The 26,498-nt window shown below is 37.1% G+C and overlaps 3 protein-coding genes across 3 annotated transcripts in view; 2 read left to right on the top strand and 1 right to left on the bottom strand.

Moving 5' to 3' along the window:
* Positions 1–26,498, top strand: part of LOC145669676 (beta-mannosidase-like) — a 186,983-nt gene that overhangs the window by 136,256 nt on the left and 24,229 nt on the right. The window lies entirely within an intron of this gene.
* On the bottom strand, positions 209–1,789 carry LOC145669831 (uncharacterized). The gene is made up of 2 exons (XM_081738176.1): positions 1,241–1,789; positions 209–577 (listed from the first exon to the last, which is right to left on the bottom strand). Exons 1-2 carry the CDS (start codon positions 1,787–1,789, stop codon positions 209–211), a joined length of 918 nt encoding a protein of 305 aa, XP_081594302.1.
* Positions 20,109–26,498, top strand: part of LOC145669677 (uncharacterized) — a 429,650-nt gene continuing 423,260 nt past the window's right edge. Inside the window, exon 1 of the mRNA XM_081737933.1 lies at positions 20,109–20,151. The gene's annotated coding sequence lies outside the window, so the exon portion shown is untranslated. The remainder of the gene's footprint in view (positions 20,152–26,498) is intronic.

Raw genomic sequence — 26,498 nt, 5'->3', positions numbered from 1 at the left:
CTAAACGAAGTTCCGAAGCGTCAAGACTATCGGTTTTTCTTTCTAATTTCTTGGAAAGACAATTATGTTTGAATCGCAAACAATATGCTACTACTCTCAACATTTTGTTTAACGATGAATACCTTTTCATAAAGCTTGTTTCATGAACTGCCACCAAACTTATCATGACTTTCTTCTCTTCTGGAATATTAGCCGGCTCATTTTGTTCTTAACATGGCCATTCTGCTGTGTGAAGAAACTCTGGACCATGCCACCACTCTCGAGACTGAATAAGAGTGTTGGGATCCGCTCCTCGACTAACTATGTCTGCCGCATTTTCTTTACTGGGCACGTGGTGCCATTGATTAATTGATGTGATTCTCTGAATTTGAGCCACCCTGTTGGATACAAATGTCTTCCAACGATTGGGAGGTGATTTGATCCATGACAAAACTATCGTCGAGTCTGTCCACAGGTGTATACCACTGACCTCTATATTCAATATGGATAGCGTTTTGTCTATTAGCTTCGAAAGTAACAGTGCTCCACATAATTCCAATCTAGGCAAAGTTTGCTTCTTCAGTGGTGCAACCTTCGACTTTGAACAAAGTAAATTGACTTCAATGTTTCCTTGTTCGTCTGTAGCCCTGATGTACACTACTGCTCCAAAATTTTCTTCACTTGCATCGCAAAACCCATGTAATTGAATTTCCTTAACGTTCTCTGAAGACATTACGTTTCTTGTAATTTGTATCTTCGCCATCGCAGGTAACCAAGACATTAATTGATTCCACTCAACTTGTAGGACTGTGTCTAATGGGTCATTCCAATCCATTCCTGTCTTCCACAACTTCTGTAAGAAATTCTTGTATTTGATGACAATTGGAGCGATTAGACCTAATGGATCGAAGATAGATGACACTATGCTGACGACTTGTCTTTTTGTCATTGCAACATTGCTTTCCACTGCAGTTCCATTTTTACAAATTTTGTTCGAAATTATAAGCTTGTCTGTTAATGGAATCCATGCTATTCCTAAAGTTTTAACACCATCTTGCTGACCAAGTATGATTGGCTGTTGTTTTTCCCTGAAGTCTTCAGGAACTCCTTGAAGTACTTCTTCTTTGTTAGAACTCCATTTACAAAGCTTGAAACCTGCTCTGCTTAAAATATTAATAAGATCCTTCTGTAGTTCTAAGGCCTTTGACACGTTTGGTACTGATTTTAACACATCATCAATGTAGAAATTGTGTTTTATTACTTCTGCCGCTTCTGGAAATTCCTTGGAATTTTCCTCCGCTATTTGCTTCAGACATCTTGTTGCCAAGAAGGATGCTGACGAAGTCCCGTACGTCACTGTTTGTAGTTCATACGTCTGGATCGGTTCTTCTACTGAGTTTCTCCAAAGGATGCGTTGTAAACACTTGTCCTCATCATGAATTAATATTTGGCGATACATTTTCTCTAAGTCTGCTGTAAATGCAACTGGATACAGCCGAAACCTTAAAATAATGGAGTACAAGTCATCTTGAACAATTGGCCCAACTTGAAGAATGTCATTCAATGATTTGCCATTAGACGTTTTTGCACTTGCATCAAAAACCACTCTTAATTTAGTTGTTGTACTGTCCATCTTGAATACAGGATGATGTGGAAGATAACAACTGCTGCTGCTGTTCACGTCTTCTTCTGTAACTTTTCGTATGTGACCCAGACTTAAATACTCATCCATGAAGGCGGCATATTGTTTATGAAACTCAGGATTTTGTAGCAATCTTCTTTCAAGCTGCTTAAATCTTTGTAGTGCCATGTTGTAAGACTCTCCTAAAGCTGCATTCTCTTCCTTCTTTGGTAATTTGACAATAAATCTTCCGTCTCCATTTCTGGTTGTATTCTTTAAAAAATGCTTCTCACAATTTTCTTCTTCCGGCGTGTAAATCTTAGTCTGAAGATCTTCGAGTTCCCAGAATTTTCTCAATTGTGTATCCAAGTCTGTCTCCATCTGAGCAAAACATGAAATTACCGACTGGTTGGCTTCTTTGGGTATTGAAGGCATATTTCCGACGACAACGTATCCTAGCTTCGTTTCCTGCAAAACTGGATAATTTCCTTTTCTAGTCTTCTGGCCTGGCTCGAGGAGACTGTAGAATAACCCCGCACCTATAAGCATGTCCACTGACGACGAGCAATTAAAATTTGGATCGGCTAAACAGATATCTTTTGGCAAGTTCCAATTACTGTAATCAATATCCTTAGAAGGTATGCAACCTGTAATGTTTGGCAATACTAAACAATCGACCACTGCATTAAAATCACATGTTCTTGAATAAATATGAACTTTAACACTGTACTGAGCTTCGGAGGTTACAGAATTGATACCTCTAATGGGAACACGATTTTTCGTTTTCTTGAGGCCTAATCTATGAACTAAAGCTTCGCTTACAAAATTCGATTGAGACGCTGCATCTAATAACACTCTGCATTGTTGAAAACGACCTTTAGTGTCTGTTACGTTAACTAACGCTGTTGCTAATAAGACTTGCTGACCATAATTAATCTTAAATGAGCAATAAGAGTCCTGTGGTTGAACCTTAACCTGATTCTGTTCCTTAACTTTAGGTACGTTAGTAGTATTGTTATTTGTTTTGCTTGAACTTGTTTTGTTAGTAGCCTCCTGAGTAGTATCTTCATGCAACAGTGTATTGTGCTTAAAATTACATTTCTTACAAGTACTTGATTTGCATGCCTTTACTTGATGTTTATTACCTAAGCAATTAAAACATAGTTTATTTTGCTTCACGAGCTCCTTTCTTTGATTAATGTTAGCACTCAGAAATTCTGGGCAGCGAAAAACAGCATGCGTTTCTTTGCTACGGCAAATATTACATGCATTTGGAAGCACAGTAACAAACGCATTCACTTGACTGTTATTCTTTCTTTTTGCTTTGGAATCTACACTTTTGTTGTCATAAGTACCTTCAGATTGAGTAGGACGAATGTTTTCTAACATTTGACAACGACCTTCTAAAAATGAAAATAATTCCGATAACGATGGAAAGGAGTCACTACTTTGCTCAGCTTCCCATTCCCTTTTGCTTGTCGAATCAAATTTTTCTACTAAATGTTGTGTTAGGAGTACGTCATGCAAAGGTTTGTCCAAATTCAATGCTTCAAGGGCTTGAAAATTACTACGTGCAGTATTTACAAATTGTCTAATGTCTTTAGCGTTTTCTTTCGTTACTGGCTTGATATTGAGCAACCCTCGTACATATGTCGAAGCTATCAACCGTTTGTTTTCGTAGCGTTCAACAAGAAGCTTCCATGCAATTTCGTAATTTACTTCTACCGTTGGCAGATTTGCTATTAATGTAAACGCTTCTCCTTTGAGCGATGTGCGCAAATATTGAAACTTACAAATTGTACTTAATGATTCGTTATTGTGAATAAGGGAAATGAAAATGTCCTTAAAGGGCGACCACTCCTCGTATTTCCCGCAAAATGTGGGCAAGGAAATTTTAGGCAATTGTACTGAACTACTACCACAATTTGCAGCTTTGTTATTTGCTGCCCCTGAATCCGTTTTTTGTTCAAAACTATCAATAAATTCTTGTAACTTAACCTTTGAATCATAATACAGTTCCTCGAATGTAATTCTGTGCGTTTCTTGTTCACCCGTCTCATCCAAGAGCTCTATTTCTGACTGTATCTCATCAAACTTAATAAAAACCCCTTCAAGTGCAACTAGCCTTGTTCTTGCTTCTTGTATGCTAGGTTTATTTTCATTCTGTAGTTTTTGAAGAAATGTCTGTATTCTTGTTGCCTGACCTTTGACCGAAGCACGTTTCTTAATTAATTGACCCAACTGCACTTCTGCCATTGTTTTTTTTTTTTTTAACTACTCAAACCGCTGACAATAATTTTTCTTTTCTTTTTCTTTCTTTTTTTTTTTTTTTTACTTCTGAGTGACCTACAAACGTGTAACCTTGAATTCAGCTGGGTTGAATGCACACACACCACTATACTGATATGAACAGCTCTGTCCTGCCTATGACAGCCAGCACCCACACAAACACACACGAGAACAAAGAATGCAGTCACGTTTCTCGTTCTGATATCCGTGGACGGAGGACCAAAAAAATGATGATGTATGAAGGGGTGATATGTTTATGTACTTTATTTACAAATCACACATATCACATCCAAAACTAATGAACTGTATGATTAAACCCATATTACTGATTCACCCAGATATCATGAAGGAACGAGAAATAAGACTTGACGAATATTTTAGATGTTACTTGCTTCAATTCTTATTTAAAGGTACATGTGTTAATATGATAAATATAACATGCTTTGTTCATATGTTAATATACTGATATAATACTTAAATATTAGTACAATGAATTACTTATCTTAACATCTTTCTGCAGTAATCGTTGCTTGCTGCTAGCTAAACCACATGTTGCTTGCTAACCATCATACTTTGTCTTCGATCACACATAAACTGAGTAGCACTCTAAAACACTGTTAAGAACATGTGAATCTTGTATATTAATGAACATGAGTATTTCTCTAAAACCTATGAATAAATATGCTTTTCTGAAACTATTAATGAATATGCTTGTCTAGTTGAACTTCGAAGCACATTGTCGAATGCACAGACCCACTTGAATAGCACACTGAAGGCACTGTTGCCAGCCAATGCAAAACACAACTCACTAAAACTCACTAGAAAAATCACTAAAAGAATCACAAAGAATTCACTAACACTACTAAACTATATACAAAAAATGAAACTAATATGAATAAAAGTAATGCACATATGCAAGCTTATCCAGATGTCCTCTCTCAGATTCCGATGGGTGCCACTCTGGCACCTTTGGGCAATTGTCAGTATGACATCATTTATGACGTCACTTATGCACCTGCCGAACTTACGTAACAAACGGTAATCCGTACAAGAGAACTCTCTAATTCACTAACAGCGCACAATACTAAGGCGATATTTTCAGTATAAAATGTGTCTTGTCCATTTCACAATTTGGGTCATTCTGGTGGTAATAGGTGGTATAATGACGTCACAATAATGTCACAAAAATCAGACATCTAAATTTTAAAGATTTTCCACTCTACCAATTTATATAATACAAATTATGTTACCAAATTGAGCTAAACTTGAGGAAGTACTATAAAAGTCCAGCTATACAAAACACAGTATTACATGTATTACGAAAGAAGCTGAAAGAAATTCGTTTAGGGTATGAACAGGAATAAAACTTCTTTTAAAATATAACCGAAAACTAACACTACAAATGAAATATATTAGAATCTTCTTTCTTTCACATATAAAGTATTATATATTTTTCGCTGTTCTACAGGTGAAACAAAAGCTAAAGTTTTAGACAAATCATAAACGCTTTCACCGTTATCATCACTATCATTGGCGAGAATTCGAATCGAACCCAGATTTTCTGCTTGGAAGTCTGGTACTTTAACACTACACCACCGATTGCTTTACCCAAACTTTGTTAAACAAATGCTGTAATATTTCTTTCTGAGAACGATAACACGAAAAGTGTTTACTGGAGATCAATGAAGTGTTTCGAATGTCCTGGTAAATCCCTTGCCCTTTCCCAACCAACATTCGTAAATCGTCTCTATCATGACAAAGGTGTTTGCTTCCACATTCTTAACCATTGCACGTATAATATGAGAAATCAATTCTTCACTATCACATAGTAAACAGTGCAAGTTTGGCATGAACAGGATTTGAACCTATGATGGATACCTTTATTAATCGTACCTCCATTACGTTACCGCCACACTATCATACCAGAAGTGCACAACGAAATTCATTTAGAGAGAAATTAGTGCCCACTAATAAAGGATACAACATACAATCCAGAAAAAATTACAGAAATAAAAACATATTATGAATTAATGTCGCCGTGCAAGTTCAAAAGTATGCCAATAATAATAATAATAATAATAATAATAATAATAATAATAATAATAATAATAATAATTATTATTATTATTATTATTATTATTATTATTATTATTATTATTATTATTATTATTATTATTATTATTAGCATCAATCGGCCGCTTTGCTGGGCTAAATTGAGAAAAAATAATAATATACTTCATTATTCAGTCACTTTTTACTATTACTAAAGCGCTCTTTGATATCGGTCATTTTCGGTGAGTTTTGTATATCCCCTCACCTTCCCATGCTGCGGAGCACTGCATCTTCAGTGCCATTGTTCATCTCAGCCACCCGGAAAACTATGAATTCCACAATGATATTGGTTATTTTGATCATTTTATATGTCTTCCCCTCCTCCATGTTGCGGGCTGAATTTGGATTTAAACGGCATCAGATGTGTCACTGTTCATCTCAGCGACTGCAAAAATTATAGATTCGATACTAATATCGGCCATTTTTCGTTATCTTTTAAATGTTGTTATCCTTCCGCCTTCAATTAGTTACACCATCAAAATGATCTGAGGAAATCCATCTCGGGTTCTTACTTCATCTAGGTTGAAAATTTTATCGAGATTGGTACGGTGGTTCAAGAGTTATTAAATTATATATTTGGTCTAGGAATTAATTCGTGCGGGTGGACAAGAGATGGCGCAACGAACGCAGCGTCCCACAGTTCCGTGTATCCACACATGTGTTGCAAACCCCTGTCATCGCGTATAGTTCGTAGGATAGGGCAGTGGATTAAAGCGTCAACAACACCAGTTTGTAGTTAAGTGAACATGGCGCAATTTGTGCCTGATAAAGTGTTTTTGCGGGGTGTCCTGCTGCATTACTTTAACAAGCAGAAAAGTGCGACTGAAAGTCATCGTATTTTGGTGGAAGTGTATGGTGACCATGCTCTAGCTGAGCGAACGTGTCAGAAGTGGTTTGCACGGTTTAGAAGTGGTGATTTCGGCTTGGCAGACCAAGAGCGAGCTGGACAGCCATAAAAATTTCAAGACGAAGAATTGACAGCATTGCTCGAGCAGGATTCGTGTCAAACGCAGAAACAACTTGCAGCAGCATTAGGCGTTGATCAAACAACAGTCTCCAAACGCTTGAAAGCCATGGGAATGATTCAAAAGATGTCACATTGGGTTCCACATGAATTGAAAGACAGAGACGTTGAAAGACGAAAAACCATTTGCGAATTGCTGCTTCAACGACAGAGCAGAAAGGGGTTTCTGCATCGAATTATTACGGGTGATGAGAAGTGGATCCATTACGAGAACCCTAAACGAAAAAAGGCCTGGGTGAAACCAGGTGAACCAGGTCCATCACAACCAAAACGAGATCTGCACTGTGCAAAGGTTATGCTGTGCATATGGTGGGATATGAAAGGTGTGGTGTACTATGAGCTGCTGCAACCGGGTGAAACTATGAATGGAGAACGTTATCGACGACAATTAATGCGTTTGAAGCAAGCTCTGGCCAGAACACGACCAGAATGGGAGAACAGACATGATAAACTTATTGTTCAACATGATAACGCTCGCCCACATGTCGCAAAACCGGTCAAAACCTATTTAGAAAATGTCGGATGGGAAGTTTTACCCCACCCGCCGTATTCACCAGACGTTGCTCCTTCGGACTACTACTTGTTCGATTGCATGAACAAGGATTTGATTGGACAGCGGTTTACTTCTTCAGAAGATATCGAAACATGGGTCTCTGACTGGATCGCTTCCAAGGATGAGGACTTCTTTCGCCACGGAATCCGTACATTGCCTGACAGATGGGCGAAAGTGGTGGCTAGCGATGGACAATATTTTTCTTAAGGTATTTATGTATGTATTTTGTGTTTGTACTACAGCTTCAATGTGTGCGTACCAACCGCACGAATTAATTCCTAGACCAAATATATATATATCCCTTTTGCATTTCCCTTCTCTAATTTCTAGCGTCAAAGTGAAATAATGAAAACCATACTAGGCCCGAATCTCATCTATGTGAAAAAAAAAATGATCGAGATAGGTCGCGTATTTCAAGACTTATTAAGTTTTATTAATTTTTATATATCTTTCCCCTACCCTCCACTTCTCTAAGTTTTACCGTCAAAGTGATATGATGAAAACCACTCCAGGCTCGAACTTCATCCATGTTGAAAATTTGATGCAAATCTGTTCGGTGGTTCAAGACTTATTAACTCATTAACATAGTCACTTTTATTTTAATTGAAATTGATTTTTGTATATCTCCCCGTACTCCCCGTCCTTACACTCCACCATCAAAGTGAAATGATTAAAAGCATTCCACTGCACAAACGTAATCTATGTTGAAAATTTCATCCACGTCGGTGGTTTGATTCAAGAATTATTGTTCTCGTTATTTTTTATATTTTTCCACCCTCCCCCTCCCCTAAGTAACACTATCAAAACGAATAGATAAAAATACTCCCAGGTACGAACATTATCAATGTTGAATATTTGATCGAGATCGGTCGGGTGGTTCAAGAGAAGGGTGGTTCATAAGTCACAGTCCGTTTCAATTTTACATTATAGGTTATTATTATTATTATTATTATTATTATTATTATTATTATTATTATTATTATTATTATTATTATTATTATTATTATTATTATTTATTCATTTATTTATTTATTTATTTATTTATTGGCGTACTTTTGAATTTGCTCGGCGAAATTACTGCATAATATGTTTTTATTTCTGTATTTTTTCCTGGATTGAATGTGGTTTCCTTTATTAGTGGGCACTAATTTCTCTCTAGGTCGTCGAATAAATGAATTTCTTTGTGCACTTAGGTGCAAAAAACCTTACAGGGAGAAGCTTGATCGTGTTCATAATCAATGCCAAAGTAAGTAATATTTGCCTTCTAGCTTCAGGTGGCATGGTAGTGTAGCGGTAACGTAATGGAGTTACGATTAATAAAGGTGTTCAGCATGGTTTCAAATTTTATTACAAAGTCATAATGAAGAATCCATATCTCATTTCTCATTTTATATGTGCAATGCTTAAGAATGTTGAAGCAAACACCTTTCTCATGATAGAGACGATTTACGAATGTTGGTTGGGAAAGGGCAAGGTATTTACCAGAACATTCAAAACACTTCATTGATCTCCAGTAAACACTTTTCGTGTTATTATTCTCAGAAAGAAATATTACAGCATTTGTTTAACAAAGTTTGGGTAAAGCAATCAGTGGTGGAGTGGTAAAGTAGCAGACTTCGATTTCCCACCAGGTAGTATAACTTTTTTGCATAAAATAATGGCTGCAAACAGAGATTTATCTTCTGTTGGAGGACTTACAAAGCATCACTGGCGAGAATTCGAATAAACAGTGTGTGCGTTCTTTATCATACACTGTAATGATAATTATGTTCCTATTTATATTCGTCTCTCTCTCTCTCACTCTCTCTCTGTTTTTTGACGTTTCCCTATCCTATCGTTGCATCTTTCACTTCTCCCCCCCTCTCTCACGTACACACGCACTTCATTTGCGTGTGCGTGTTCCAAAGTTAAAACGAAGCAAGAGAACGATAGACCTGGTCTGGAGAATGTAATTAACTGGCAACTTTAGCGTCGAGTTTTTCGTGCTCTAGACATAACATCTCCAGTTCTGGTCATCTCTGAAAGAAATACTGTTTAAACACAAGAGAATAAGCAAAATATCTTTTTTATCATCTGGGTTACCGAATCTCAGTCGAATTACCGGGTCACAATGGGTTTGAATCCTCGATTCAGTGGTGGTCCATAAACTAACCAACATCATCCGACTGACACTATGATCCGTTTTAGCTCTAGCGTCTTCATTCTCTCTGTGCAAATTACAACGTTATATTCGAAAGAGATGAAAGTGATGCTGGATGTTCGGTACAGATAAATCTTAATAAAACACTAGAAAATGGTAATCTCTTTGGTTATTTGGAAACAAAAATTTATTTACACTAGTTCGACACAAATTTGTTTCCATCTTGTAATTCAATGTGATTTATTCACGTTGAAATTTGGAACATGCAAGGTCTGCTACATCTATAAGGAACATCCAATTTTCCATTTGAACATTTGTAACTTTTCATTATGATACGGTTTGACTTTTAATATAGGATATTTCTGATAAAATTTTACCAGTAAAATAGCACTCATCTTTCTTCTTTTTTCTTTTCTTTTCTTTTTCCTTTTTTTTGTTCACTTCGCATTAGTAGTCTGAAATGGAAGGTATGACCTACGCTACCTACTGGGTTTATTAGAACGTAGTTTGCATCAGTACGTCCAATGAATACTACCGAATTTACAACCGAACCACGCAGAAACAAAGCATGTGTGTTAAACTGTTGACATTATCTTAGATGTGTCTCGTGAGATCTACAGTTCTACTGGAAATTGAGTATGCTATCCTTTTTAAAAGTGACTTACTGAAATTTTTAAGCATCCTCTATATTCGAATAGTCCTGAAAAATATATAAAACAAACGTTATTTCTATGTAACTGTTGGATTTCTGGTAACGGAACTTTATAATGTTATGTTCTTTTCTTGCTAAGTTTAAAATTCCACATTTTTATCTGTTCTCCCTTTTCTTTTTCTTCCTCTCTCGCCTTGTCTCTCTCTCTCTCTGCCTCATTTCTGAAGCTCTGTGTAATAGACATTGATTGGTTTCAATTTTTCATTGTGTGTGTTTCAGTTTCTCCCTAAATTAACTTATGAATCTTGTTTCGTCTCGGTTTTGTTACTTCATTTTACCTATACTAATACATGTGTAGTTTGAAATTAGAATTGCGTTCATGTTGTTAGCTAATTTTAGTATGGGAGAGAAGAGAGGAGAAGAGGGAGGGAGTCTCTCTAGCAGACACGATTATGGGATAAGAAGGTGTATATTGGGTGGCCTAGCTGCACGGCGTTAGGTGTCGCAATTTTTTTATGCGGAGTGTACAATAAAGCATTCCCATCCACTAGCAGCATATCTGGTCTTGAGTCTGTTGAAACCATGATAGTAAGTTTATTTGTCACTATTGCTTTGTTACCTTTCGCATGTTGCTATATTCATCAAACAGGGGAACGATATGGGAGAAGGTTCATATTGAAGAAGAGTATTAAGATCTATATTCCTGTATTGAGAGACAACCAATAGTCGCGCATACAGCTCTTCTACATCATATAACTATTTTTTCCAAGCCTGAGAGATTTTTTTAACTGATGCCATGGTGATTACTTCTTTGCAGATGCTATCACAGGATCCATCTGGAAGTTTGCTTTTAAAAGCAGTGTCCATTCTGTCGCCAATTACTAATGCAGCATACACACTGACTTTTTTTATCAGCTTTCCGCCCACCTATTCTTGAACTAGCAGCGGGTTATGTAATTAAAAAAGAGACCTAGCTTTGTTTTCTTCCGGCTATTAGCATCTAAGTTTCGTCTGCGTAGTCTGACTTGTTTATGTGTACCACACTCCACATCATAATATGAAGTTTCGAACATCGTATCCATTAACACAGACAATCTGTTGCAGATAGGATTCGAAAGGACCCTCCCTGGTACTTGCTAAACAGAAGGCTCATCTCAACAAGGCCATCTTTGGTTTTGTCATACCGGATGTAAGTTTGCTCTCCAAACTGGTCAAGCTTACAGCATTCCAGGCATCTGATTTGTGTCTACAGACATGCTCTCCCTTCTCTGGTGGAGTTCTTGCATTACTAGGCAAGGCATTTTCCATCTCCAGTACGTACCACGTGATTTATCTTGCATAATTCCAGTGTTCTGCAGCAAAGAAATACGGTATCATGCGCTTCAGATAGTACATTTCGAGTAATCAATCTCCTCCTTTCTAGAATTGTAAGAATAAGTGTAGACCTATTATTTTTGAGGGGAACCGGTCAAAACCCCCACAGCCAAAACACCCACACTCAAGAAATGTCAAAACGTCCACACAAACGGTCATAACCCCCACACAAATGGACCAATCTCCCAAATACACGAACGGTCATAATCCCCACAGCCAAAACCCCCACACTCAAAAAATGTCAAAACGCCCACACGATCGGTCATAACCCCCACACAAATGGACAAATCTCCCAAATACACGAACGGTCATAACCCCCACAGCCAAAACCCCCACACTGGTAATCGGTCATAACCTCCAACGGTCATAACTCCCACACAAATGGACAAAACAGCCACACATAGCAACGGTCACAATTCCCACATAAATGGACAAAACCCCCACACAAATGGACAAAACTCCCACATGCAGAAATTGTCACAACTGCCACACAAATGGACAAAACCCCCACACAATCGGACAAATCTCCCACAGTCTGAAATGATCCTGGTTGCATGTCTTGCCCTTGTACTTTTTAATAACATTTTTTATTCTACTTACACTGATGTTGCAACTATTCTTCTTGCACTGTTTTCTAATGACAGAAACACTAAAGTAGGCGTCATAAAGAGCCGCAACAAAGACGTGCAATCACGATCATTTCAGAGTGTGGGGGATATTTTCGATTGTGTGGGGGTTTTGTCCATTTGTGTGGCAGTTGTGACAATTTCTGCATGTGGGAGTTTTGACCATTTGTGTGGGGGTTTTGTCCATTTATGTGGGGATTATGACCGTTGCTATGTGTGGCTGTTTTGTCCATTTGTGTGGGAGTTTTGACCGATTTTGTGGGCGTTTTGACATTTCTTGAGTGTGGGGGTTTTGGCTGTGGGGGTTTTGACCGTTCGTGCGTTTGGGAGATTTGTCCATTTCTGTGGGAGTTATGACCGATCGTGTGGGCGTTTTGACATTTCTTGAGTGTGGGGGTTTTGGCTGTGGGGGTTTTGACCTAGACCCTTATTGAGGCGGGTATAATCGACATGTCTACCCACACTCTACCTTTGGGTTTCTGTCGGATTTTCTCAAGTTGCATCTAAAGAGCATTCACGTCCCCAATTCCACTTTTGATTAAATCCTCGAGAAGGACCGTCTCCACCATATGCAGACAACTGATTGCTTTTGGTCATGCCTTTCCAGACATCATATTGACAACTCCTACGTACTCTGCATACAACAAATCTTCCAAACCAGTTCCTTGCATAAGATGACCAATGACCTCACCCAACTCTCTTCTTTGTTTCTGCTAATACTTTGAAGAAGTTGCCACATAACAAATGAAAAATAGCAAAAAATAGCCACGTAACACTATTACATTCCTCACAATAAATTATGGTCTATCCCTAAGGTACAAATTAGTGACGGAATACTCATTTGACATCAAAGAGAAAATTAGTACGGTCTTGGCTTTCAACTTGGTCATTCCAGATTTTCTGGCGAATGGATGCTGCTTTCAACCACGCAGTCTGTGATCATTCTAACATTTAACTGGTAATCTAAGTTCAACACTTCACACAGACGTTACACATTGTCATCGCTTCTGCATGTAGACCGGCGCCTTGCTCGAGATTCGTCTTCAACTCTTTTTCGATCGTCTTTGGTGCACTTATGTCATCTCAAAACAGCAGCATTCGAAAGTTGTCATTGCCGAACACTAGCTGGATCATGGCCGATTTTCGAGTCCCATACATAATATTTGGAGGAGCGGTATGGTTTGGTTGGTCAGGGGAGCGCTAAGGCGACTTCTTGACCCGGGTGACAACTAGCGTATTTGCGTCGGTTGATATCCACAATATTTAATCCGTTTTATTCGATTTTCGATTCTAGGGAGGTTAGGGTCGCCACATTTTCTGGAGGCTGAAGAAGTATAACTTAGAAGACCTTAATGTTAGACAATTTAAAGTACTCTACTGTTTTCCAGGTTGCATACTGTCCAGTGTTTTCAAAGAAGGGCAGTTGTGCTTGTAGTCTGTATTTAAAAAAAGTATGAAATTGTTTTTTTTTTTTTTTTTTTGTTATTGAAAGTGCAGTACTGTGTTATTCCTCTTTCTTTCATAGTGTAATTGTGAATATTACCCACAATAGACTTGTGAAGGAACTTATGGAGAATCGAAAACATCAAACCACTGCCATCTCTGTTTAGCCTTTAAAATGAATTGAGTGTATTTAAGAATCGCATACTCTGCGAAGAATACTTAGCTCACAAAGGCGGTTGCACATTGAAAACAACATGAAATCTTTCAATTTCTAGGTCCTACGATTATGCCCGTTAGGCTAAGGAAGACGATGATTAAGACAACTCAGTGATGATGAAAGAATTAATGAAATGAGAAAGTGGGATGAAACGAGAGTACCCTGATGAAAACGCACGGACACGATATTGTCCACCAAAAATTTACTTTGTAGGGAATCGAACCAGGGACTCCACGCATCAGAGGTAAGCTCTAGCACTGAGTCACCGTGATCCCCCGGCCGCATATTGACTAGAAGCAGGACAGCCAAGTCGAAGCAGAAGGAGGCAGGAGAAGATATCAAATAAGAGGTTTGAATTCATTGACGGTGTATCTCAGGCCTTTGTCTAGCTTGTTCCGAAGTAAATATTCGGTACAACAGTTTATTGTATAGCTCACAGTACTGTCCCTTGCTTTGTTGTCGAAACGTAACGAGCCTATTGGTCTTGTAAATGAAACATTCTACAATTACATCTAATCTAATATACAAAAAATAAAGAGTTTGTTTGTGTGTCTGGCTGACTGTGTGTGGCTTGGGGACCGAGAGTTACCAAACTTTGATCAGGAGTACCTTGGTCCAGGCCCCAGACCAAGACGAAGCGGCTTTTCTTAAAATTCGAACCAGAGAGGTCTCAGGGTGGGCGTTCACTGGGACATGTAAAAGTAGTAGAAAATAACCGATATTAGTGTCAAATTCATAGTTTCCGTGGTCGCTGAGATCAATGGTGAAAATCCGATCGCATTAACTTCCAAATTCACCCCGTTCGGCTGCGGGTTGTGGATCACCGGGGGAGGGGGATACCAGGGTGTCATTTAGGGAGGGCAGGAGGGGCAATTGGCCCCCAAGAGTTTGAGGAATACATATACTTTAATCGATTGTCTACTAACATACTACTACAAAACATGAAAGTCTTATGTCGGTGGTGCTCTTGCCCCCCCCAAGCGAAATCTGAAATGACGCCCCTGGGGGATACCGAGACGTGTAAAACTAATCCAAAATGACCGGTATTAGAGTGAGGCCGCGCTAAGAAGAGCTTTGACAACTCTCACGTGCAATCCAGCGCGGTTGCCACATTTATCTTCAGTAACAATACAATGTAACAAGGGGCACATTTTGTGGGAAAAGAATCGCCTATGTATTACAACAAAAATATTATTTAATATTATGTCTGACGAAAGGATCAGTCAAAAGAAACAAAAAAAAAATAGTATTGCGTTAAGATTGTTACAAAATCGTAAAGAAAACAATCGTCACTTTTAAACACACAGAGCCTTATGCAGAGTCACTTTCACATATAATTAGTGTCATACTAAAAATCTGACTACTGCATGGAAACATATGTTAGTCGAACTCGTTAGTATGATATCGAGCTTTTTCGTGGCTAAGCGGTTAATATAAGCCTGTGGCGTCGGACACCCAGGTTCGATTCTCGGCGGGAACTCATGTGGTTCGGATTTCACATTAATCAGTAGGTCTACGTCTCATATAGCTTCACTGCTGAAAGGGACGTTTAACACAAAATCAACTCAAATCTTTAGTATGAAACTAAACACGCGTCAGAATGACTCTGTGTAAGGCCCATAATGATATATCTTTTTTAAAAAATGAAAACTACATATGTTAGAGATTGGCTTTCAATTGTAGACAGTTTAATGCCATTTACTCTAGAAATTCTAAGCTTTTTTTCTAGGGTAGATAAAGTTTCCGTCGGTACAGCGAGGTCTTTCGGACACTTCTCTTTCGTGATTCTTTTCACAGTGGCAGGGCTAATGTGTAAAGCTGAAGCTACTCTTTCAATCATTTTATTCAATGGCAATAAAGGACCGTCGTTACGTTCTTATTCGAAATATTTCCTATGATAAAACACAAATTTCCGTGCCTGCCTTGTCAAGGGCACCCCCTTTTCGCACTTCTTACACACTTCAGGCATTGTGTTTCTAAACACAAACACACACACACATACACGTACTAAATTTGTATGTTAGGTATATATGAATGATACGAATACAAACTATGTTCCACTGATAAATGAAAAAAGCAACGATTATACCACAATATTCACACCAATGCACTGCGATGATAGCACAAAAAATTAAAACAACCTGACAACAGAAAAACTTTCACACTAATGAGTAGGTATAAATGGAACAACATTGTTATCATGGAGACAACCAAATGTTTCCAAATGTATTTTCGTGGGTCTACACCTATCCTCCCCTTCATACATATTGGTTAAATAAAAAATCTTCTACGAAAAGACAAACATAGCTGGTTCATGTTCGTTACTTTCCAACCACTCAATTTCTAAATCAGTCCTTATTAAAAGCTCATTATAACGGTTTCTGTAATATGTGGACTATGTATATATTTTTCGATATCAACTATTTCCTACAAAGACCATTAGAAATCCTTCAAATTTCAGCTTGACGTTCCAAATCAAGGGTCGTTGTCTTTGAACTATAGAAGAGCCATATACACAGTCGCCACTCTCCTCGCTTTAACTTGACGAAAACCTATTCTCTGCGGCGACAGGGAAAGATGGAGCGGTTGTTCTTCCGTGTAACCCAGAGATGTTATAAAGTAGAGGATCTCCCCATACAACAAAATTGTGAAGCCATACGTCACAGCTTCGCCACACCCACTCTACCCACTCCGCGCCACTAAGATCGCAATGTTTCGAGCTAACAATAATGGCGGAAACGAGAGAATAGCCAATGAGATGTGCCGGCTCAGACGATGCTGTTTTTTTTTTTTTTTTTTTTTTTTTTTGGCTTCATTGAGTTCATATGATAAAGATACGTATGGGCAGATCCTCTATTTTATAACATCCTCGGTGTAACCTCTCTTCTATTTCCATAGTAATCTTGTCAAAAGGACAGAGTTGTATCAATAAGTGAAAAAAAAAAAAGAATTTTCATTACTGTGGTAATAACATTAGGCCTAGTGGGGGTGGAACTAAGTTGTGCTGGAACATTGAGAAGTAAAGTGAAGTACGATTATTTTTAAACCTCTAGTTTGTAAATGTTTCAACTTATCAACTGATTCAACCCGTCATAAAGTAATTCGATTCTTGTTGCTATGACAGTTCGCAACACTGTCGTCAACTTACACGATGTTACACCTGTCTTAGAATAGTGTCAAATCCATAGTTTTCGTAGTTTCTGAGAAAAATGGTGATACTCCTACAGGCGTTGACTTCCAAGTACAGCCTCCATCGGCTGGGGAGCAGGGTGTCTCAGGGGGCGTTTACCGGGACATGTAAAAGTAGTAGAAAATGACCGATATTTTTTTTCTTTAGTTGTGTAGGTTGTTTACATAGATATTTTATCTGGTCCATGCGAAGAACGGGTATTTCAGCTAGTATAACATAAAATCATGACAAATTAGAGACATCAGCATGAGTATTTAAATTATTCTAGTGTTTTTGTTTCGTAACAGTTTACGACTTGAGAAAAAGATATTAGAAAACGAATGGTTTAGAGAAAATGGACCATGGTCAATAGCTATGTAGTCCACTTAATATGTAGCGAATGCTATCGTACGAGGAAAATTCCCCTTCTGTATTTTCGAATGGGTATTTCCCAATGGTAAGAAGAGTTGCTTACTCCATCTGACCAATGATACACCACATATCTGCTTCTCTATACTTTAGTTTCACCTTCGTTAGCGTAACCCACTGTGGTTAAATTGCTTCCTTATGTTTAATATGGCTTTTTGACTTTATTTGTACCGAAAAATTTGTTGCAAGTTTGCTTCAATAAGCAGAACGTATCAGATGAAGAGAAAGGAGGAAATATACGTATATCACAAACGTGTTCTCTGCTACTAGTTTCTCTTTGTTGAATCTTTTGATATTCGCTGATCGGCAAAACAGGAAGAAATATTGGAAACCAACAAAGCAGGAAATTACTTACTTTCTCTTCATGTGTTAATTTAGTATTTATTATTAACATCGTTTATTATTTTTACTATTAAAATAATGAATTTAACCCTGGACTGGTATACTATATGTCTCTGATGTCTCACCGTTGGTATACGTGTGAGCACCGCGTTCACATATGTTTTTCGTTCTTTTTAGAATTGTTTTTAGCTTTTGTCAGCCATGGTATTTACTTAAAGATATGAGAATCATTAATAATACGAGTAAAACGTAATTTAACAATATTATTTTTTAATGTCATAATTATGAGAAATAGTAGTGGCACATACATCAAAAAGTCACTTAATTTTTCAAAAACTGTTATACTGACTTAGCAGCAGATACTCACTAAAACAAAATGAGTCAACATATATTACAGTGGACCAACATTTTTGAAATGAAATGAAATTTTTGAGTTTTACGTCTCACGCATATGCCGGCTAGGCTAAAGGAGACGGTGATGATGAGAAGTGAATGAAATGGTGGAATGAAAAAGTGGAAAGAAACGGAAGAACCCTGATGAAACGCACTCGGGACCACAAAGTTCACTTGGCGGGAGCAAGCTTTGTGGCCATCAATAGTATTTTGTTAATATTTCATTGCCTATTTTTGGAACCAATCAAATTGTTTTTGATACTGACTTAGTTATAGAAAATAAGGGAAATGAATGGGGGATCTTAGCGACGAGTCTTTAGAATCAGTATCAGTACATATAATCACTTCATGTTTCATATTTTGTTAAAACCAATTGTTAGAAGTCAATTTATTACAGAGTTACCTGATACTATCACGATCAGTTTATACAGGATCCCTCTATTTCGTAATTTATTAGACTTTTTTTACATTATAAAATATATTGTCGATAACGCATTGATAATCACTATTAGTAAATAATTATATTTTAATATTCTGTAAAATATAAATTTTACACTGTTTACGTTTGTGAATTATTATTTCCAATTTATATTCCTCAAGAACCGATAATCAAAAGTCTGTACATCACAATATTTCGTGCTGAGCTCTGTAACATTCCGTTACCAAGGAAGCTGATAAACTGGATTATTACGTCCAAAATAATAATAATAATAATAATAATAATAATAATAATAATAATAATAATAATAATAATAATAATAATAATAATAATAATAATAATAATAATAATAATAATATAGATGTAATTAATTTATTGTTATGGCTGAATTTGAGATTCTTTCTGTTAAAAAAAATTAAAAAAAAAATAAAAAACGAAGCGATGTAATTCTTGTAGTGTTTGAGCGAATATAAAAGAAATTCCTTTGCATTAAAGTTAGAGGTCAAGGTCATAGCGGGCGGGACTTGGCTACTCTACTTGTGTCTTCATGTTTTCTCCACGTGTTTTGGGCTGCGAATTATTCGCTAGCCTTGGTGAGGTGTGAATCAGCTTCCTCTTCGCTCCGATGTTGAATTCGTGTGGTGAATGGAGACCTGTGGGACTTCGTTGTTTCAGTCCGTTCTTTGATAGAATAATTTGTTGAACCGTCAAATTTTGGGTTGGATTGTGAATGGAAGAATAAAAAGGGTGAAGTGAAGATATATTGCTTTATGAAATATGAATTATCTAAGTTAAAGTGTGCTAATTTTTGCCATTGATGACTTCCCTTAGGAGTCGTCCTTTGTGAGTGAATGAAGGACAGTTACATTTAAAAAAAAAAAAATCAGTGAATTTAAAAGGGTGGAATTTCTTATAGTAAAGTCTTCTTGGGATTTGTATTTCTTATTTTTTTTTTTTCGGAGAAAACTCGGTTGGTTGATTTCCATTTAGCCTCCCATTTTTGAGATTTGCAAAAGAGCATAACCGTGGGACGTAAAACTCAAACTCATTTGCAAAAGAGAATTTTCTTGAAAGTTAAAATCAGTTAATTTAAATGTTGGAATTTGAATAGTAGCTTTCTTCGTGAGGTTGCTTACGTTGAAACTTTTTGAAGTATTTTCGTTTGTTTGTATCAATTAACGTCCGCTTTTTTTGGTGAATAGCACATTTAGTGCTTTTTCAGAGTGGAAAAGCTGTATATCTCACTGCTGTATATCTCACTACACCTGAATTATTTTTCTAAATTATTAAGAGTGAAAGTATAACCATTGGGCGGAGATTGAAGATAAAATTTACCAGTTAAACGAGAGGTGAGTAACTGATTAATATAATTAAGTTTAGATTGTCCTTGTCAATGTTTTTTATGTTTGTGTTGGTTATGTTCTCGCATCCACTTCATTCTGTATCGAAGCGGTTTAACTCGTTAAGAAGATATTTGATTGATAGTCCAGTTTCATGTGGGGAGAGGATCTCGAACCTGAGCCTCATTAATATAAATCATACAGATTTTGGTTATATGCTATTTGGCTGTTATAGATAATGTGTATACCCTATGAAGGCTAAACAAACAATTATGTTTTCGTGTAACGTAAATTTTAGTGATGCGGTCCTTGGATTGTGCACCTGCAATTAGAATAGGATTCATAATAGTAAAGCCTTTGGATATAGTATACGTAAAGCTGCGTCAGTTCCCGAAGGAGCAGAACGCTCATACTTTTAGGGATTATTCATTGAGTATCTACAAACTTACCAAGGGGGTAACAAAGCGACTTTTATTTACTTATCGACTGATACGAAAATAAAAAAGAACGTACCTGTACTTTATATCTGCATGTGTAGTGCCCTTGTACTTTATCTATGACTATGTGTGTGTGTGGGGGGGGGGGGGGGGTGTTTAACGCATATCGCATGTCTTGTGCACATGGATACTTCTTACTATTGCACTACGTAGAAAATTTATGGTATTTCATGTAGAAATGGTAATAGAACACAGAAGAAACGCAGATCAGGCTGTATTCACACTCCAATATAAATTGAATGAGTTCCATGTTTCGCGCTGTAATGAAATTTCTTGATTTCATCGATTCCAATCCTAACATTGATAGCTAATAACTCAAGAACAAAAGGTATGTACACCATAATATTTCATACTGAGCTTCCATGCACACCAAGCTCGTCAATATTTACGATCCTACCAACTTTCGTCAAGATCATTTAAGTTTAATCAAATGTGTCTTAGTGAAATTTCTTTATCACTAACTTGCAACACAAATTGGTAAGTCTTTACTTTGACTCCAACTGTGACTTTAATCGGTTCTTATAGGTTCAGTTACTTCCTGGAACTGTTTGTGCGTGAGTCACTTGTTAGAACTGTTCGTGCCTTTGGTGTGACGGCTTAGTTCATATTTTTCCCACTAGGTGTCTGTGTAGTCATATGGTAGTTGGTTAGTAGTCACATGTTCTGTGTGCATGTATGTGTGTGCTGCTGTTTGTGGCATGCGGGAGCGCGTAATTGAATTGGTTGAATTGAGTTAGAGAAAACCTATCATAGTTGTGGTCTAAACTGAAGATATTTTCGACGTATTCTAAAAGTGGACGTTTATTGGTTTCTTGTTTGTAATAATAGCAAGTGTGCTCGGTTTAATAAAACGACGTGTGTGCGGAAAGGAACGTTTTTCAGTAATGTTGAGTATTGTGCATGTGTTCTTGGTATCTTATTTTTTCGTGTGTGGAATCAGCAGTTATGAGTTCATTATTCATGAGATTTCTCCTATGGCGAAATGGTGAGTGTTTTCTTTTTTTAATTCATATTATTTTTATTCTTGATTTGTTTTGCATTTGAGTATTAGGCAAAGTATTTGGTTTGCTGCTGCTTGTCCTATTGTCTTGTTGAGATGTAATTTTTTTTTCTTTGTCATGCACTGATTTATGATTAGAGACGAGTGTTTTTTTTTTTTTTAATTTTCCCTTCTTATCTTAGCTTTATAGTAGTGGTGTGATTATTTATTATTATTTTGGATGTTTTTATGGTACTTGACCGGTGGGGTTGGGGGGCGGTAGCCCCCCATTTAGATCTCAAAATTCATAGTAACCGCTTCACCTGAATTGATGTTTAGTAACATTGTGGCCCTTGTACTTATAGTATAATTCTTAACTTCGTATAGTAACATTGTGGCCCTTGTACTTAGAGTATAATTCTTAACATCGTATAGTAACATTGTGGCCCTTGTACTTATAGTATAATTCTTAACATCGTACATTACTTTCACTGTGTTAGTAATTGTAATCGATTCATGTGATCGGGTTCCGGGAGCAGTTTAGGAATGATTCCTAAACTGCTACGGGAACCGGATCACATGAATCGGTTGAAGTCACAGTTGGAGTCAAAGTAAAAATTTGCCCACAAATTTGATTAGCAATAACTCTGGACCCAAAGTCCCAAGCACCATAATATATAACGTGGGTACTAAATACATCGAGTCCATGACCATACTAATTTTGGTCATGAGTTGAAGAGTTTCGTCAATAGTAGGCATTATACACTATCCTTTCATTAAATCCAAATGCAAGGGGGGCACGGTAGCTCAGTGTTAGAACGCTTACATTTTGTGCATGGGAACCCAGGTCAAGTAAGTTCGTGGCAGACAAACATCGTGTCCGTAGATTTTCCCGGGTACTCCCATTTCCTCCCACATTATCATTCCAGGAATCCCGAAAACTTTTCGAGAAACGAAAAATCATCGAAAAACGGAAAACGAAAAATTTTTCAGGTTATTTTTTAAAGACAGAAATAATTGCGTTATATTGACCAAATTCTTTTCTCTGTATCAGGAATTAGACAAATTTGTAGTATAACACAGTGAATACCTAAATAATGTTAACAAATGCTTCGCTGATACATAGAAGAAAACAGAACACTCACTCACTAAGGTACAATTACATGTAGAAATTTTAGTTTAAAGCACATTACCTTATCCTGTTAAAAATGACGCATTAAACTTCACTGACTTCTTCTAGTCATGCTGGGATTGTCTTTTGATTCCTCGTATCACGCAAAAGTGTAAAATTACAGAAATGTAAAAAGAAATACGAGTCTTTAAAAAATTATTCTTGCCGATGGTATACGTGTGATCGCCATGCTCACATTTGTGAGATAAGAGTTTTTACAGTGCTTAATCTTCAAATGATCTGGTTGCGTAGGTACAGTGACTACATCCTTTTACAACAGAAGGTACAAAAGACAGCTAGAAATAATTTCACGTTGCTATTGTTAGTAGAGAAAGAACAGGTTTGCCAGCAAGTGAGCGCCGCGCTCACACGTACACCAACCGAGGGTTAAAAATTACAAAATTGATAGTAACACAATAGTAACAAAATTACATATCTGCATAGTTTTACTTTTTAACAAATTTTACAATCATACGTCTATGTAATTTTTTTTCACTGAAAACAGTGGGACATATGCTACCATTTATTGTCAAAAGTTTATGAGGGTATTGGTTCGTTTCCTGAATGTCTCTGTGGAGTTTAGGCGTTTTATGACAGTCCGAGATTCGATCCTCTATGTCCCGTTTCTGGGAAGACACTTTATGATACATCTATGAGTGTCCTGGGTTCGATCCTTTGTCCTGGACGTCTCCTTTGGGTTTTAATAGCGATTCGGAGCTTCTACCAAAGCTGACCATATAATCACTGGACAGCACGGTTCAGAGTTCCGGTCAGAACATTCTGGGAACTTGACAAAAATACTAATTCTAATCGTGTTCCTAATGCCGATACAATTTAATAATGCGAAAGTTATTACGTTGTATAGGCATTAAACTATTGATGCTGGAAAGAAAAAGTAGATTAAATTATTTTAAACTATAAAAAACAAATTTAAATCATGGCAGTTATTTTGGTAGAAGGATATATACGACTTTTACGTGTTCACTTTAATTAACAACACTGAAACTACTAACACAAATTAAATTATACACTGGCACTTTGATTCAAATAATTAAATAAGATAATGCAATTTTACACTCGGCCCAATTATTTTGATTACGATCGCGGAAGTTGCGGGAGTCGCCAGTTACCAGTTGAATTTCACATTATTGTATGTTTTTAATTGGTTCACACTTTCATTTGTCGCTCACTTTGATGCGCGAGAAAGATGATTTCTGGCAATTCCAGGAAGATGCTCCTGAAGTTGGAAATGAGATTTCCTTGCTAGCCATTTTATCTTCTTTCGGGTGGTCTTGAAATTGACATGAAAGAAACGTTCCGAAGGCTCCGTCTTGAACGACTTATGGTTATTATTAAGTGTCGTACATTATTTTAAAATACTTTACGATTATTTTAACTTATGTATATTCACATGAAAAACTTATGAATTTGATTATCGTTGCACGGTTGGCACATTAGTGCTAGTTGGTCTAAACACTATTACGTTCACATTTACATGTTGTTGTCAGATTCGTTGCACCTGTAAGACTAACTTGGTTTTTCTCTCCAACTCTCCGTGCTTCTACCCAGCGGAGAGGCTCGCAATGCAACCTGTTGATGTCAGAGCTAAAAATAACCATGACAGCCTATAAACAGGAATGCTTGGAAACGAAGTTTGCTTTCAACACTAGATCCTAGCACCTTATTTAGGGGAAGCGAGAGGGTCCACCAAGACTTTCGTCGCAGACACGACGCACACACACAAATATTCATATTCGTCTGTTTGCGGAGAGAAAAATTCTTAGAAGTGCTTTTATACGAGGTTCAGTTAAAATGTTAAAATTTTCTTAAATAACATTCGATGAGTTGGACTATATGGTTGCATAGGAGCTCGACAAGACGTTTGTTTTGAGGGAACTGTAAACAAACAGAACCCTGCAACACTGATCACTCCACTATTATCGACAAGTTTCTTCCATTGGTCTTCAAAGGGTTAACATTCATGAAGTTCTTTTACGATAAAAGAGATGTGGCAAAATTTTCAAAGTCCATTCGGAAGTACGGTAACGAACACTTGGGCTATGCAAAACGAATTTTGGATTACGGTTGGGCCATAATTTTAATAAAGTTTTTTTAAATGTCTTTTATTAATCTTCATATTTGTTACTTTAGAAAATATTTAAGTGCCAAAATTTTAAACACATCAATATACAAACAAAGTTGTTACTAATATCTTTGAAAATAGTATATTTGAATATTTAAATAATTAATTAGTGGTATTGTTTACTATTAACGTTGAGACAAGTGCATTGCATGTAATAGGGACCTTGCATGTAATCTTGAAAAAGACCATCATTTGGAGGACGCAAAAGTAGGACACATATTCGCTAGACAGTTTTACAATTCATAAAGGAAGACCAATAAGAAGACAAGATTGGAATATTAGTCGATACGTCTTTGTAGCGGCAAAACAATTACGAATATCGCATCATCATCTGCAATGTGACAAGTGTTATGAAGTCCTTTGCGATAAATGCACTTGTCTGATTGTCTTGAATGTGGAGTTATGGAGAGATTTAAGAAAAAGAATAGATATTGGCCAAGGTGGCAAATAAGATTGGAATTCGTTACTATAGTTTGAATTGTCGTTTGTACCTGTTTCAGAAAAAAATATCTTGAGTGTTTAGAGCATGCTTACATCACACTATACTAAAAATTTAATGATAATTACGAACAATTTATAACACAATTGGAAATTGGATTCGTTTTGTCCTTGATAAGCCTTTACTAATGGAATATTATCGCGTTTAAGAAAATGACAGTCACACCAGAGTAAAGCGTCTATCAAAGCAACATGTCAAGTACAAATGTGCCGATAAGTTATCAGTGAACAGTGATCAATGTGTTAATCGTTGCCTTGTGTCCAATATATCATTGATGGAAGCACGGAACGGTATATAATTTATATGTACAGTAAGGCATGCTTAACATTATGTTTATTAGCCGTAATAAGTCAAAGCTATAGAGCGTATTCAAAATGGGTGTAAGCCCATTAAATATCATTCGTCTACTTGCAGCCTATTTTCCTGTTGTGAACATGCCAGAACCACCTCCAAACAGAGCAGAGCCAGGTCTTATAAATTACCTCCGAGAACTAATCAATGACGTTGTAGATGGAGTCATGCCAATATACAACGAAGTCGTTTCTGTACATTTTAACATGAATGAGGATGTAATGGAACCAAATACCATCACCGTCTCTGGAGAAGTGGATGCAACTTACTAGGAATATGCGCGAAGGTGATTATCGGGGACCTGCGGTAATTTGAGTAGTACGTCTTTGGACTTGGAATGAAGAGAAAGCAGTTGAATTCTGGAAGAGGGGAAAACGAGAGGGGGAAACTCTTCTGGCGGAACATACAAAGACAAATTGTGTGAGGTGTCGCATGCCGTGCTTTAGAACGTTCAAACTGTCTTATGTGCCTATTTATCGGTGCATGTTCTAGATCTGTAGCGGTGGTGTCTCAAGGCCAGTCAGGAGCATAACATGGCTACATTTACGGCCACAAAAACGTGTTTGTGGGCTTTTAAGCGGACACATAATATTGTTTCACGTAAAGTGACCAAACTTATAGCACAGTCACGACTCGGACACACCCCAGATGAAAGAGCACATCCACATCTTCATTCAATTTGTACAGAATGTCATTGATGCCGTTGGTGCTAATCA

Source organism: Thermobia domestica, chromosome 14, assembly GCF_964235325.1.
Source record: "Thermobia domestica chromosome 14, izTheDome1.hap1.1, whole genome shotgun sequence".
NCBI classification, from domain to species: domain Eukaryota; kingdom Metazoa; phylum Arthropoda; class Insecta; order Zygentoma; family Lepismatidae; genus Thermobia; species Thermobia domestica.
Note: the sequence above shows the minus strand (reverse complement) of the source record. Positions and strands in the feature narration are given on the sequence as shown.

Coding starts and splice junctions, on each gene's coding strand:
- LOC145669831 (XM_081738176.1), bottom strand. CDS start 1,789: ATGGCACTACAAAGATTTAAGCAGCTTGAAAGAAGATTGCTACAAAAT. Junction 578..1,240: donor AATTTCCAGAAGCGGCAGAA/GTAATAAAACAC, acceptor CTTTGTTCAAAG/TCGAAGGTTGCACCACTGAA.